The sequence below is a fragment of the Myxocyprinus asiaticus genome, chromosome 7, assembly GCF_019703515.2.
Source record: "Myxocyprinus asiaticus isolate MX2 ecotype Aquarium Trade chromosome 7, UBuf_Myxa_2, whole genome shotgun sequence".
In the NCBI taxonomy this organism is placed as follows: domain Eukaryota; kingdom Metazoa; phylum Chordata; class Actinopteri; order Cypriniformes; family Catostomidae; genus Myxocyprinus; species Myxocyprinus asiaticus.
In genome coordinates, this window is record NC_059350.1 from 50300282 (window position 1) to 50316128 (window position 15847).

The 15847-nt window shown below is 36.4% G+C and overlaps 1 protein-coding gene across 2 annotated transcripts in view; it reads right to left on the minus strand.

The window, feature by feature from the left end:
* pard3ba (par-3 family cell polarity regulator beta a) overlaps positions 1–15847 on the minus strand; it is a 230645-nt gene that overhangs the window by 158176 nt on the left and 56622 nt on the right. For both annotated transcript variants that reach the window (XM_051702158.1, XM_051702157.1), the window contains exons 4-5: positions 5804–5904; positions 308–399 (exon numbers count right to left, since the gene is read on the minus strand). In XM_051702158.1, coding sequence (XP_051558118.1) covers positions 308–399; positions 5804–5904 — 193 coding nt within the window. The remainder of the gene's footprint in view (positions 1–307; positions 400–5803; positions 5905–15847) is intronic.

A 15847-nucleotide genomic window follows, 5' to 3' on the forward strand; every position in this document is an offset into this window, starting at 1 on the left:
TAAATATTTGTATAATTAAATAAAGATATTTATATAATTGCATTGGGATTGTATATTTAAAATGCATATAAATATTTGAAAAATATATTTTTTAGAAATGTGGCAACAATGTGTAAAGACCCCATTGTCCAAAATACACTAGGGCCAAAAACACTGAGCCAACCTTAAACTGAAAACAAAGAACATTTTACAAAGAAAGATCAATGTAATCTCTGGCAGATTACTGCTCACACATGTTACTAAATCTTTATGAAATCTTCCCCAATCTATGCTCACACATTCACATTACACACACAAACTCTCTCACCTGGTGTGGTCTTGTCCACTCCTGGAGTTTGGGACATCCACTTTGGGTTTGTCCATGACTCCTCCCTTCACAGTCGTTGCATGGCCAACTCCCTGTCAACACAAACATACAATCACCATCACTCCAGCACTTCTTGACAACCCAAAACAACGACACCAGCTGAAAAATACCCTCATTGAAATTCTCGAATCGTGTTGTTTCCCGTTTCTATAACTGTCTGCTTGTTTCCACCCACCCAGTCTTACACTCGCTATTATGGAGTGATTAATATCTAGTATTATCTGCTTGATCAAAAGAGATAAAAGGCAAATTAATAACCACAAATACGGAAAAAAACAAACGATGCACCATAAAAGGGGAGGTCCACTTTCCTTAACCATAGAATTGTCGGTAATAATGAAGACACACACACTTTTACACACAAACACATAGGACCCCGCCTACCTCCCCCTCTTATGAGACGCAACATACACACAAAAAGTGACCTAGATTATCGGAGGGTTAAGCGATTATCCCCCCGCTAGGCCACATGCTACTGAGGACCAGAGGGGTAGTGGGACCAGTGGGGCTGTTGTTAATGTGCATCTCCTGTATTTAAGTGCACTCTGTTCACAGGATGACAGAGAGAGAAATTTTAATGGAAAGATGGTTGGATGACATAACTGAGGCCCATGGAAAAACGAAAAGGGAAAATGATAAAGCAGAAATATTAAAGCTGAAATTCTCAAGATAACCCTTACTTAAAGGAATATTCCAGGTTCAATCGACAGAGTTTGTGGCATAATGTTGATTACCACAAAAAATAACTTCGACTTGTCCCCCCTTTTCTTAAAAAAAAAAAAAAAAAAAAAAAAAAGCAAAAATTACAATGATGCACTTACAATGGAAGTAAATGGGGCCAATTTTTGGAGGGTTCAAAAGGCAGAAATTTGAAGCTTATAATTTTATAAAAGCACTTACATTAATTCTTCTGTTAAAATGTGTATTATTTGTGCTATAAAGGTGTTTAAATTGACGTTTTTACAGTCGTTTTAGGGTGTATGGCGTTGCGATGTCATAGCAACACAGTTGTAAAATTGGCTATAACTTTAAACAGAAAAGGTTAATAAGCAATTTTATAACACTAAAATCATGTTAACATGCATACTGTTTACATCTCGCGGCCATACTTTTGAAATAGTGAGCATTTTAGGACTCATTAGTCCCCCATGGATTGGCCCCATTCCCTTCCATTGTAAGTGCCTCACTGTATCCCAGAATTTTTTTTTTTTAAAAGGAGGGACGAGTCAAAATTTGATTTTGTGGTAATCAACACTGCCCATTGTACAAAGATGCCTGGATTTGTTCCCCGCTCCCATCCCCAATCCTAACCATATGGAGCAAGTAAGGCTGAGTAGCCTGGCAGGAACAACGCCAGGCACCTTTCTTCCATGGCGATCAACATGATGCCACAAATGTTGTTGACTGAGTTTAACTTTTATTGAACCCGGAATATTCCTGTAACAATAGTTTCAGCCAAAAATACTGATTATAATGTTAAAATATAGGTTACTGTATCAGTATATTACAGTCTTAAAATCAGTTATCAGTATCAGCTGCTAGCAGTGTTAAAATAATGGTTATCATTTTTTTGTATATTGCTAATTATTCTTAAAATATCAGTTAAGAGTTATCGGCCAATTTCAGTGTTAAATATTGGTTATCGCATCAGCTGTTTACAGTGTTAAAATATCAGTTATCTGTAATGGCCATTTAAAGTACCATTTGCCATAGCAATTCCACAGTATTCTTTGAAGTACCTTTATTTTCAATCATTTAGTACCATATTATATATCAGACTACCACGGTATCACCATCTGTTACCATTGTAATATACATTGGTGGTACCATTTTTTTTTTTTTTTTTTTTTTTAATGTAGTAGTATAAATGTAAATAACGAACGAAAGGAACTAATGGTTAACATGGTACATTTCCATAAGGGAAATAACTGATTGCCAAACCACTGACTGAATCTTGTTGTGAGAATTCTGGTAATACGTTTACTACCTAAACAGGCTTTAAGTAAACACAGTAAAACATTCAGCTAGCAAAGTCTTTATTAAATATGGGTGTCCTTGGCTCTCGGTGTGTGCACTCTCTTTGCATAAGACTTATGAGCAGCCGGCAAGCTCTTGGGAATACAGTAATTGAATAAATGTCAAAGCCTAATGAGAGAGTTTATAAGAGACTGTGTATGTGTGTGTGTGTTTGTGTGTGTAGGGCATCTACAACACAAATGTGTTTATCTATGTCCTCTGAGTCTGTCTCATCTATCTGTCTAACTTTCTTGAGTTGACTGCAATATGACAACAGCTAAACTTGCTCATCAATCTACTGTACTGTACAACTAAAAAAAGCCTATCACCAAAAATGCAAACCTAAGGCATTCGGATAAAACATAAACCCACACAAACAAAAAAGTACCACTGCATTAACATTGGGTTTTGGACATGTTCCAAATGTAGTTTGTAGAATGCCATGTGGATGGATGGATGGAAGAAAGAAAGGAACGTAGGAAAAAATGAAAGAAACAGAAAGAAAAAAGAAAGAAAGAATGGAAGAATGAATGAACGAAAGAGAATACGAAAGACAGAAAAAAAGAATGAAGGAAAAGAAAAAGATAAATAATGAATAGAAAGAACAAAAAGAAAAAAGGAAAGAGATACAGAAAGAGAGAAAGGACAAAATGAAAGAACGAACGAAAGAAACAAAGAATGAACAAACATACAAACGAAGTGGCCCAGAATCACATAAAAGAATCAATTAAAAGTCTTGACTGTTTATGAGGGCAGTGGCCTTAATTACAGATCTCACTTTCACGAGTTTGCATTTGAAAGTCTAGACAACCTTCCCAGCACATCTGATAATCATCTTGTCATCTGTCTCAAATTTGACTGCCAAAAATAGGCAAGAATTACTGTCCTGCTATACATAAATACCCTGCTAAAATCTGAACAGAGTACCGCCAAAAAGCACAGTAAAACCCCTTGAAATAATTTCTGCTCGACCTCCTGGGACTGGTGATAAGGGATAGGAGTGCTTCAGGGTTCCCTGTCCCTGCCGTAATGCTGGCATCAGCCACGGTGCCCGTGAGCATGGAGCTCAGCATTTAACAGTCATGTTCCTCCAGGTAGTTTTCAAGAAGCATCAGGCTTTCCATTAGACCAGAGACTGCAGATCGGCCCACCCACTCAATGCTGCCCAGTTCAACAGCATGTACTTCAGCACAACATGATTAAGCAAAGTAGTTTAGGCTCTTGGATCATTTGCTGGTTCTAGAAGAAAACTTTTATGAAACAATAATAGACTAAACCCTATTCCTAACCCTAAACCTAGCCATGACCTATCCCTATTACAATTCACTAGTTAAGTAGTTCAGGAACAACAAAGGATGTAGTGTCCTACTGGTGTACATCACATTGTGCCCAGGATAAACAAAACACTAGAAGTAGTGTCCAAGAATGTGACACTAGAGACTCCACAAATCCTTTTCAAACTTCCCCTGATTCTCAAGAGTGCTGGAGAAGTACTGCAAGAGGAAATCGAATTTGCAAAGGTGGCACTGACAGAAGCAGATTCTTATTTGGGTGCAAAGAGAATACGCATATCTTTATGAATGTATTTCTCAAAAGTGTTGACGTTTCATGCATTAGTGTGTCCTCACCCTGTCATTGAGTAGTGCACGACAATGATTACTGTCACTCAAAGCAATCTAGGGCGGGTGAGTGTGTGCAAGCTGTAATTTTGCCAACACGTTCTGAATTTCAAACAATTTCCATACACTTCTTTTTTGATAATAATATTTTGGAGAGATTGGACAGTTGTGTATAGTCCCGATATAGTCTGCAGTTTCCAAGAGCCTGAAAGTGGTATGATTTAAGAAATGTCAAATGTCAGAATTAAAATACTTTCTTAAAAAAACATTCTGTGTGGTATGAAGTACTAAGAACATATAGCTAGAGGAAAATCCCTCATACTGTTCAATGAATTCAGTTTCTGTGAGGACAGTTAAATGAAACCTAATACTGTGCTTACAGGACAGCATTTGGTAGGAATGGAATGCGAAGGCTAAATCTGAATTTGCATACTATCCATCCTAAATACTAAGTGAGATTAGGATTAGTGTGTCCCAAATCATAGTACACTGAAAATACATGTCAAAAATAGCTGATGGTGTACTACTTCTAGTGGATTTTTGAAGTAAACAACAGTGCATGCTTTTGGGCCAGTATTGGAATGGAACAAAACACAGGGGTTTCGAGACGTGCTTTTAAAAGTTGAACTGTTTTTAACTTGGCACGTCATCTTAAACAATGCTCATGCTGCATGGCAGCGAAAAAACAGCAAGATGCAAAGCAACAGCCTAAGATGTCCATCTGATGCATATGTGCATAAACCAACCATCAAGAAATAGCACAGTTGGAAGACGCAAAATTGCATCCTGTATGAACACCCCATAAGGCTACATCCACATTAAACCGGATCTATTTGAAAACTGCGTTTTTGTTTTCGAAACGTTCTCCGTCCACACTGCCATTTTCAAAACATATTCCAGAAGTTGCTCATCCACACTAAAACGTATGAAAACTCTTAAATCCCCTTACTGCGCATGCATGTATCACTGTTTCATGTACAGTCTGAAATGCATCGCCAGACAGCATTTCAGTGTAAACTTCACATCGCCTTTGAAGGAATGCAATGTAACGGTTCTACAAAGTAACATTTATCTTTAACAACACTTTCAAAGTGAACAGCAGGCACAACAACGCCGCTAGAGCCGCCATCTTGATTGTTTTGGCTTAAATGGATCACAAGACTGCGTCATATGACAACAGATATGTCATCTTTTTTAGATAAATCCATTTTCCCTGATCACACTCCAACGCAAAGATGGTCTTTTAAAATGTATCCACTTGGGAGAGTGTTTACGAAAAGTTCAGTTTTCGTTGTCTAAAATGCTGTCTCAGTGTGAACGGAAGGCCAAAATGTAGAGAAAAAGATACGATTTCAAACGAAAACATATTAGTGTGGACGTGGCACCACAGGTGCGCCACAGGTGACGTTTGTCTGGTAGCATTCGAAAAATAAATATCTTTGAAAATGTGAGAACAAAGGGCAGTCTAACCTCAAACAGAGAACAAAAGAAACATAAAAGCTTTGATGAAAACAAAAAGAGAAGAGAGAAAGATAACAAAGGTGGTGGTGGTAAAGGGTCAAAACTAAAAAACAAATGCAATATGACCATGAAACTTGCCTGTTCAGTGAAAGCCATGCAAACATGGCCAAATTAAATACATCAGAACATCAGAAATACAACTAATTTAAAGATATCACTGCAGACAAAGCACATCAAAAGTAGTCTAAGTGTATTTCATCCAAAAGGACAAAACAAAAGTTGACACTTTCCAGACACTCATATGAAACAATGTACTAGAATGTGACGTGTGTTCACTCACTTTTGGTCGGGGTCCGCTGCTCTCATCAGGGTCCAATGAAACTACATCCAGGGGCAGGGCGAGGGAGGGGTCACTGCTGCTTCTCACCGATAGGGGAGTGGCTGATAGGAAGAGTCAAAGAAGGAAGTTATAACACTGAAAACGGATTAGTTTGCATTAACCATAGACTTAATACTGTGGTGGAACTAGGGCTGTGTGATATGGCAAAAAAAAAAAAAAAAAAAAAAAATGTAATCTCGATTTTTATCAAACTTATGGACGATTCACGATTCGATTTTTTCAACTTTTAAATGTACTCCAACATAATTCAAATTGTAATCATTTTCCGAAAAATCGGAAAAAACCGCCAAGCCTTTGGTGGAACCATGGTCCAGTGATGGTAATACTATGTTACTTTGATATACAGCTTATACCGTGGTACTGAATGATTTCCATAGTGTACCAGGTTATTTATATGGCATTTCATAAAATAACATGATTTTATAACATGTCCAAAACAATGCTATTTTCATGGCACCAGGCAGGTACCATGACACTTCTTTATTAGTGTAGAAAATACTGGTTCACTTCATCTTTAGAAAAACTCAATTTTAGCATTTGTATATACAGTATCTGCATTATATATGCATCAGCCAATGAAAAACCCATATTGGACTACCACTGGTTGCCTAGCATGTTTTCAAAGACACACTTTGGGTCACATAAATACATGATTAAAAAACTGCTAAACTCACCACATGAAAGCACAACAAAATGGTTTCATGCAACACAAACAATGACACATCTGAGCGAATGGCAACAGCTTTTCGCACACATACACAACAGCCAGCAAAATGTCTCTCGATGCACGCAAAGCTCATTTGCCTGGTTTCCACAAGAGGGAGAAACGCCCAAAGTTCTAAAACCATCACTGGACTCAGCCAAAACAGCTACGGGAACAGGATGCTAAAAACATCTATAACAGCTCTGGTTTTTACAGATAAAAAATAAAACTATGGAAAAATGCAATGTAGGAATTTTATATCAGGGCGGTTCAACAAACTGTCCTTGGCATCCATTCTGAAGAGCATCTCTGTGACCTTCTGAGATAACGGTGGAGATATTGTGACATCAAGGATTTTAGCAACACATACAGCTGTGCTCAAAAGTTTGCATACCCTGGCAGAAATTGTGAAATTTTGGCGTTGATTCTGAAAATAGCATGCAAAAAAACTAAAAAAAAAAAACTGTCTTTTATTTAAAGATAGTGATCATATGAAGCCATTTATTATCACATAGTTGTTTGGCTCCTTTTTAAATCATAATGATAACAGAAATCACCCAAATGGCCCTGATCAAAAGTTTACATACCCTTGAATGTTTGGCCTTGTTACAGACACACAAGGTGACACACACAAGTTTAAATGGCAATTAAAGGTTAATTTCCCACATCTGTGGCTTTTAAATTGCAATTAGTGTCTGTGTATAAATAGTCAATGTGTTTGTTAGCTCTCACGTGGATGCACTGAGCAGGCTAGATACTGAGCCATGGGAAGCAGAAAAGAACTGTCAAAAGACCTGCGTAACAAGATAATGGAACTTTATAAAGATGGAAAAGGATATAAAAAGATATCCAAAGCCTTGAAAATGCCAGTCAGTACTGTTCAATCACTTATTAAGAAGTGGAAAATTCAGGGATCTCTTGATACTAAGCCAAGGTCAGGTAGACCAAGAAAGATTTCAGCCACAACTGCCAGAAGAATTGTTCAGGATACAAAGAAAAACCCACAGGTAACCTCAGGAGAAATACAGGCTGCTCTGGAAAAAGACGGTGTGGTTGTTTCAAGGAGCACAATACGACGATACTTGAACAAAAATGAGCTGCATGGTCGAGTTGCCAGAAAGAAACCTTGACTGCGCCAATGCCACAAAAAAGCCTGGTTACAATATGCCCGACAACACCTTGACACGCCTCACAGATTCTGGCACACTGTAATTTGGAGTGACGAGACCAAAATAGAGCTTTATGATCACAACCATAAGTGCTGTGTTTGGAGAGGGGTCAACAAGTATTGTGCTCCTTGAAAATATAACAGAATGCAGGTGTCTCGAAAATTGTTTTTAAAAGCTTAAGTTCTTTTAACTTGAAACGCTGAAAAAATTGTTGAGATGCGGCACAACGTTTATTGACAACTGCATAGGGCATGTACACTGAAAAGCAAAAAAAAAAAAAAAAAGCTCAGACAGACGCAAAAATGTGTTCTGGGTGGACAGCCGCTTAAAAGGTACAGTTGCAAAAACAGACTGTTTACTTCTACTGTAAGTGTCAGAGAGAGGGTAAAAAATTTTCATAATTCTTTTTTTTTTTTTGTGTGTGTGTGCAAGGACACTTTAAGTGCATTGAAGCTCTACAGGTATTTATTTGCTAAAGAAGAGGTAGAGGAGAAAACCAAAAGCAAGCTTTTAAGGAATCGTTGATACTTCTGAGTCCTTTTTGAAGCTTGAAAAACAGAATCATTATCCTCTGCCCTTGAAAAAAGGACTAGGACATTGTTCAAGATTGCAAGTTAAGTGTATTCGCAGGGCTGAGCCATAATCGTTGAGTCTTCGATATGCCATTTCATTTAAATATAGTTTTTAAAAATGCAACTTGTTCCATTATGATGCACTCCATCTAGCCGTTTAAGAACACAAGAATGTGCCCTTAAGTTTCCTTCACCATAATTTATCTACACCATAAGATCTACATCATCAACCAGATCTCCACTAACTACGTCCTGCTGACCTCATGAAGGACACAAGAAATCTCTCTGACCTTCCTGATGTTTATGAATTCTCACAAAAGAACGTTACATCTGTGCAGTGTCTTGGTGAAGAGTTACCCTAAAATTCCCATCAATCTTCTCAAACTTGTTGGACCTGGTGGAGCTTGGCACCATTTTCCAGGCCCAAAGTTACAATCGTCTAAAGGAAAATTTGTGTAAATTAATTTGGGTTATTTTTTTATGCCCAGTGCATACACAGAGGTAAGACTCTATGGGAAATGAGTAGGGACTAAAGTAATTCAAGGTGAAACCTTTAATTACTGGCTATTTTGCCACCAGGGTGGATCAACCCTTACAGAGGTTTCATATTCCAGGAAAGGGCCTAAATTTGGAGTATGCTCAAATATATCTTTTCAGCTGAATAAATACGACAAGATTGAAAATCAAACATCAGTCTTCTGGTTGAAAATAAACAATTTGAGTATGAAACTATAAAGCTAATATCAAACTAAAAGGTTAGATGCTGAAAGGAGAATTAAAGGAACAGTTTTATAAATATGTCATCATTTACTCTCCCTTATGCCGTCTTAAACTCATATGACTTTTTTTACTTCTGCAGAACTCGAAAATATTTGGAAGGATGTATAATGTAAAATGAGAACAGAAACATAACTATCCCTTTAAGTGTAATAATACATTTCTTAAAAGCATTAAATTTACTTATTGCATATATTTTGCAATAAGTACAAAAATGTGTTACAGTATTTTAGTATGATTCTTTGTCTTTTAAAACTAAAAATCAAATGCAAAATTCGATGCTAATGTTTTAGTAACAGATGTTTGCCTTCAAATAGATAAATTATTTAGAAAGGTATAATCAGGAGTTACAATGTTTTTAGAAAGAGTTTTTTTTTTTGGTCTATATAAAATATTTAAAAAAAATAAACAATTTTGTTACAATGTTTTAGTAATAGAGATGTTTTCCTTAAAAATAATAAATTAAATAAATAACAAAATAATAGAATCAGACTTTTACAATATTTTAGTATTAGATTTGTCATTAAAAAAAAAAAAAAAAAAAAAAGTAAATCTAGATGTTACAATGTCTTTGGTAATAGAGATGTTTGCCCTTTATAAGATAACTTAAAAATAAAAGTAATCAGGCATTACAATATTTTAATAAGGTTTATTGCATTCAAAAATAAATAACTAAAAGTTAAAAGTAGAATCAAGAGTTATCATTTATTTTATTATTTTTGGTAATAGATGTTGACCTATAATTGTTTTTTTATTATTATTATTTTTAAATATCATTAAAAATAACCTACATTTTCAGTGATAGTTACAGATATATAACAATTTTGCTAACACATCAAGGTCAAGCACCTCCCAACAAGGCGCCAAGACTTTGTACATGGGAACTATTGGGGAATCCAAAGTCTGGGTTTCATCAGCTAAACACATTTATAATGGAAATTCCCCATGCTAAATTCCCCAATGAACTATGTTTGAATAGAGGTAGTTCATTTGAATTTGGTCTTGGCCTATAAATCAAGCATGCATGCCTATTCAAGTGAAAAGTCCCTAACTCTTAACTAAATATACTGTAAAATGTCCATATACTGTTTTCAGATCTTCTCAACATTCAACAACAATCTTTTAGCATTGTACAAATAGCAGAAAAACTCTGATTTTGATTTAAAAAAAAACTGTAAAAATTCCAGGATGAAGGACAGCGAGGAGAATCCTCTTAACCTTTGACCTCTGGGAGGTCTGCCATGTGAAATGGGGTCAAGCTGGCACATTCTTTCAGTCATGTGTTGTCTGCATGTCATGGTTCTGGGCTTTATTTATTCCCATCTGTGACGAGTCACGATGACAGAAATATAGATATTCAGCAGAGAGGTACTGATTGTGTACTTATTAAAGTCACATAAACTTACAATAATGATATACGGTTTTAACCAAAGCAACTTATTCTTTTCTGGTTGAATATCCTGTTTCACTGGAAAATGCATCACATTATGCAAGTAAAATGAGTTGTGAATACCATTTCATGTTAACTCCGTGTTTTTGCAATTAAGAAGTTTGAGGCCAACCAGAGAGCTTAGAGAAACAAATTCTGAGGAAAAAGTGAGAGGTTTGAGATTGACAGTCTGTTAACCTGTAATTCTGTTTTATTGGTAATCAATGGCTTTATCAGGCTGACAGGTATGAGCGGCCCCCTGCCTTAGGAGCAGCTGGGAGCCATTCAAGTGGTGTGAAGACTAATGAGACGGGTAGGTCAGGAATCAATTCCACAGTAATCATAGTGCTACGCTGAAGAGACAGAACAAGCACAGAAGCATTTGCCCGTTTTTGTAGACTAATATTGCTTGAAAAGGAACCAACTCATGGTCTATGTTTGGCATTACAAAGTGGCGTTTCATAAATACATTTGAAAAGCCCCCTTCCTGCTCTTATTACTCATTTACTAAGTAACCATGAATAGCTGGTCTAATATGTTTAGTGTGTCTGCGTTTAAAGTAATGCCCCATGGTTGAAGTACCAACCATCTTGATGCTCTCACAAGGCAATTTAGCTTAAATACTTTAGTAAGGCACATCACATCCTCAATAATAAACTTTGGTTTAGTTAGAGAGATATTTAGGCCTATAGGTAGTACTATGTGAGGTCTCTAGTGGCATTCTAATGGTGCCTAATCTGCCAATAGGCAGGCCCAGAGGAAAACTGCAGACTTTTAGCATTTTCTGCACTGATTTTGACGGAAAATTTTGCGAATTCTGCGAAAAGGACTTAATAAAAATAAATAAATAAATAAAAATCATAATAAATGTATTAATCAGAACTGAGAGTACTACACTCTTATTGGTAGATGAAAGCATGATGAAATTATAGAGCTGTCACTATCTATTATTATTTGTAATCGAGTAATCTCACGATTATTCTGACGATTAATCGAGCAATCTAAAAAATTAATAACTCAGATTGCATAATGTTTGAAATGGTTACATTTGGCTAAAATGCTATCATTAGCCTTTGAAAACCATACGTTTTGATTGTACTCTACATTTGAATGATAACGACATCAAAACCATCTTGCAAATTTTTTTTTTTTTTTTTTTAAGCCAACAAACACCCAAAGCAGATCTAAAGTATAAAAATGCATTTTCCTGGTTTCGGATGCAGCCTTGAAGTAGATCTAGCACGAGCAGCAGCAATCTCCTGACAGTTTAAATGGCCTGGCTTGTCTGTTAGGATTGTCACAGGTCAGACCGTCATGATTTGTGAATGAGAGGAAATTTTGTTCCTGATCCTTAAGTTTTGATTCTGGCTGATAGAATACACGCTTCAGAGGAAGATATTAGATGAGCGCTCAACGGGAGAAAACGCTGGATTTTTATGAGGTTCCAGAATTACATCTGTTTAAACGAGATATGCACATATTTGCAGACGTATATAATAGAAGTTTTATTGATATTTGCTTTTTATCATTAGACAAGACTGTTGAGGAGAGAAAGGGAGAATGAAACAGGCGAGCACTTTAACATTATGAGCTCAAATGCGTCTGCTGTGGCTCTGATATGCGGATCGTTTCCGTCATCCCTCTATTATTGTAGTAACACGATGGCACGTAACAACAAAATGAACCATGACTGGTTGTTTACATGTCTTCACATGCAAGCAGGTGATTTTCCGTGCCCTCAAGAAGTAAAAAAAAAACAATTGGCCAAACAGGAAAATTTTCAGCCGATGCCGATAATTAAAAAAGTCTGAATATCGGCCGATATATCGGCCTCTGCGATGTATCGGTCGACCACTAATTAACAGTTAAGTATAATTTTATTTACAGATCTGCTTCTCAGTCAAAACCCAACAGCATCAAATCTGTATTAATGCATCATATCTAACAATAATTCAGTGAAGACTTGGAAACATCTGAGAAAAGTACTTTTTACCCTCTAATAACATTTTCCTTGTATCTGGATTAGCTGTGCATGTATACTGTATGTAGTATTTAATACATAGTTGTTAAAAAGGCCTTCCACAACAGGCAATTAGGCAAAGAAATGTGTGATGCAGTAGTTTACTTCAGGATCCAAAAGGACACGTTTAATTTTTTTGGGCAACATGAAGTGGTGTAGTTCCAAAAATGTACAGTGATAAATTCTTTGGCCTTTAGTTTCATGAAAAAATTATTGGAACAAAACTGGTTATAACCGGTTACCAGCATTTAAAAATAAAGTTTTCACTCCGGAGCATTTGAAAATCACTTTGTTCTGGTTTTCGGTTACGTTCTGCCAAAAATTATGTTCGTTTTCGGTTTTTGTTTTCGTTCCTTGAACCGTTTTTAGTCCCCGATCTGGACATTCAGTTGCTTTGTGAGTAAACACTGTTAGGCTAATCATTTCACTTGCGAAGACTGGCCAATACTCCCTCAGGTAAGCCCGTTTTATTTGCGTCAGCGGGCCGTGAGATCCGCAGCTTTGTGGCTTTAACGGCATGGTAACGTTGAGCTATAACTGACAGCATACAAAGCTGAGGCTCTGTTCAATAAATAAAGTTCTCGGAGTTCCCACAGAGTTTTATCTTATGATAATGGTCATAAATTATAAAGTTGATATCGGTAGTAGAGCTATTACGAACCATTACGTACGTAATTGTCATAAAATCAAATTTACATGAGAAGATTGCATTTACATTAAAATGGTAATTAATCTGCATAGAACAGAACCCAAATCACAATTTGTTGACTATAACCTTCTTATATCAAAGATAATGGTTAAAGATAATCCCTACTGATTACTATCAAACATCAGTTTAAAAAAAAAATTTAAAAAATAGGTAATTAAGAAACGCCACATTTACATGAGACTTCACTAAGTTTTTTTGGAGTCAAAATGTAAACATCCATGCGCACAACACTTGTGCACATTGGATAAGCCGTAAGAACATTGGGAAAGGTGTATACGTGCAACACGAAACTGGGGTAATGGACAAAAATCTACAGTATGTGTGGTGACGGGTTTATGCTTATACCGTTCATTACCTTACCCCGAAAAAGAAAACTGTTTAAGGTGTTTGCATGAAGTTACAGATTATAGGGTTATTAAGCATAATCGGTGTAAGATGGTGCATGTAAAAATGCTCAGTCTTAAATTGGGACAGTGCCAATGATGCCTAAAAATGCTGTCTTGCAAGGCAGCTCACACGAGCTTTAAAGAAGCTAGAAGGATATACTACATAGTCCAAGCACTATGATCACACTCATGATTACGGTTGTGGCTCAGAGGACACAGCTGTATCAATTCAAACAAATGCAAAATGATAACTACCGTTACTCTTGCCATTTCCATCATTGTGAGTGCGCACTCATCCTTGCCCTGGCTAACCTTCCCATAATGCCTCTCTCTAAAGCCAGACTGCAGGCAGATGTCCCTGTGTAAACCTCAAACACTGCCATGTCATTACATTACAAAAAGACCACTGTCAGCTGCACACACAATACCCGTCTCACTCATTTATCAATTAAATAATACTAGGGACAAAGGAACCGTGCCCAATGTAGTTGAGCAGTCCTGCCGTAACGCTAGTGTGTGCGAGTTTGTCAGCACTTGGGATTTGATGTTGAAACGCAGCCAAGGTGACAGGGAAGTAAAAAAAAAAAGTCTTATTGAATCAGTTGCACTAAAGGGAGTAAGGGCTTCACGGGATCAGAGTTAACTTAATTAATGTGTGTGTGTATGTGTGTGTGTGTGTGTGTGAGAGAGAGTGTGTGTGTGCAGACAGGAATAAAGGCAACATTTGAATGGGTTTATGCTTGGCTGGACCTGGGTTGACTTTTGAACAGTGTGTAGTCCTAATCTGGTTACAGAATTGTGCGTGTGTGGGTGCGTGTGTGCCTTAAGGGTAACACTGGTTAAGTGTGCAATCGATATGTGTGTTACCAAATTATGCGTGGTTTGTTACTTGTTCGTTCATTTATATTCATTTGTTTTGAATCCTGAACAAAAATCCTATATTAAAAGGAAGGTTTCTGATTAAAAAAAGTTAAAGGTGAAGTATGTCACAGATTAACTTGTTTTGAACCTGAAACATCCCTGTGAACTGCATATTTCGGAGAAATGCACAAAAATAATTTTACAAAAAGGTTTAAATTTACACTTATATAAAACAATATACCCAAGATCTAATTTGGCTTTAAAGGATTGGCATCTATTCTGTGTGAGGAGGCGGGGCATGAGAGTGAGTGACAGGTGGTGACTGCTAAATAAAATTGGCTAAAGAGGGGAAGTGGGTCACTGCTCAGACTGACGGTCAGAGACGCACATTAAAGCACTCAGTACAGAATAGGTTAGAGGTGGAGATGACACACGGAATGACTGACTGCATGACAGATGTCAGTCAGACCTCAAAGGTCTGCCCTCGCATCTGCAATAGAGACACAGACAGAAAAGGGGCATAGGGAATAGTTTTAAAAATACAGATGGCACTGGTGTCGGTTACCATTGTAACAAACACAAATAACTCACTGAATGGTATGTATACTATTTTGCTGCTTATTGCATACTTTAGCTATAGTATATACTATTTATTACCAACTATTGCAAACAAAAGGACTTTAGCTATAGTACACTTTTTACTGCCAACTATTGCCAACAAAAGGAATGTTCTGGGTTCAACACAAGGCAAGTTCAATTGACAGCATTTGCAGCATAATGTTGATTACCACAGAAAATATTTTCCACTCGTCCCTCATTTCTTTAAAACAAGAGCAAAAATTGTGTTTGCAGTAAGACACTTACAATGGAAGTGTATGTGGCCAGTCTATAAACATGAAAATACACACTGTTTCAAACAAAACAAAACAAAATTAAAAACAAATGAAACAAAAAACAGAAACAAAGTTAAATTTAAAAGAAAATTGCATTTTTAATAAAAATTTGTCAACGTGTTTGGCAGGCCAATCAAATAATAAATATTTTCACACTTCCCTTGTTTCGCATTTGAAGCAAGCACTTACAATGGAAGTGAATGGGGCCAGTCTATAAACATTAAAATACACACTGAATCAAACAACAAAGCAAAGCAAAAAAAAAAAAACAAAACAAAACAAAGAAAATAAAAACAAAACAAAGCCACAACAAAAACTAAACAAAAAAGCAAAAGCAAAATAAAGCAAAGCAGAGCAAAAAACAAACAAACAAAAAACAAAGTAAAACAAAACCACACCAAAAAAATAAAAAAAATTTAAAAAAAATCAAAGCAAAACAAAACCACAACAAAAACTAAACAAAAA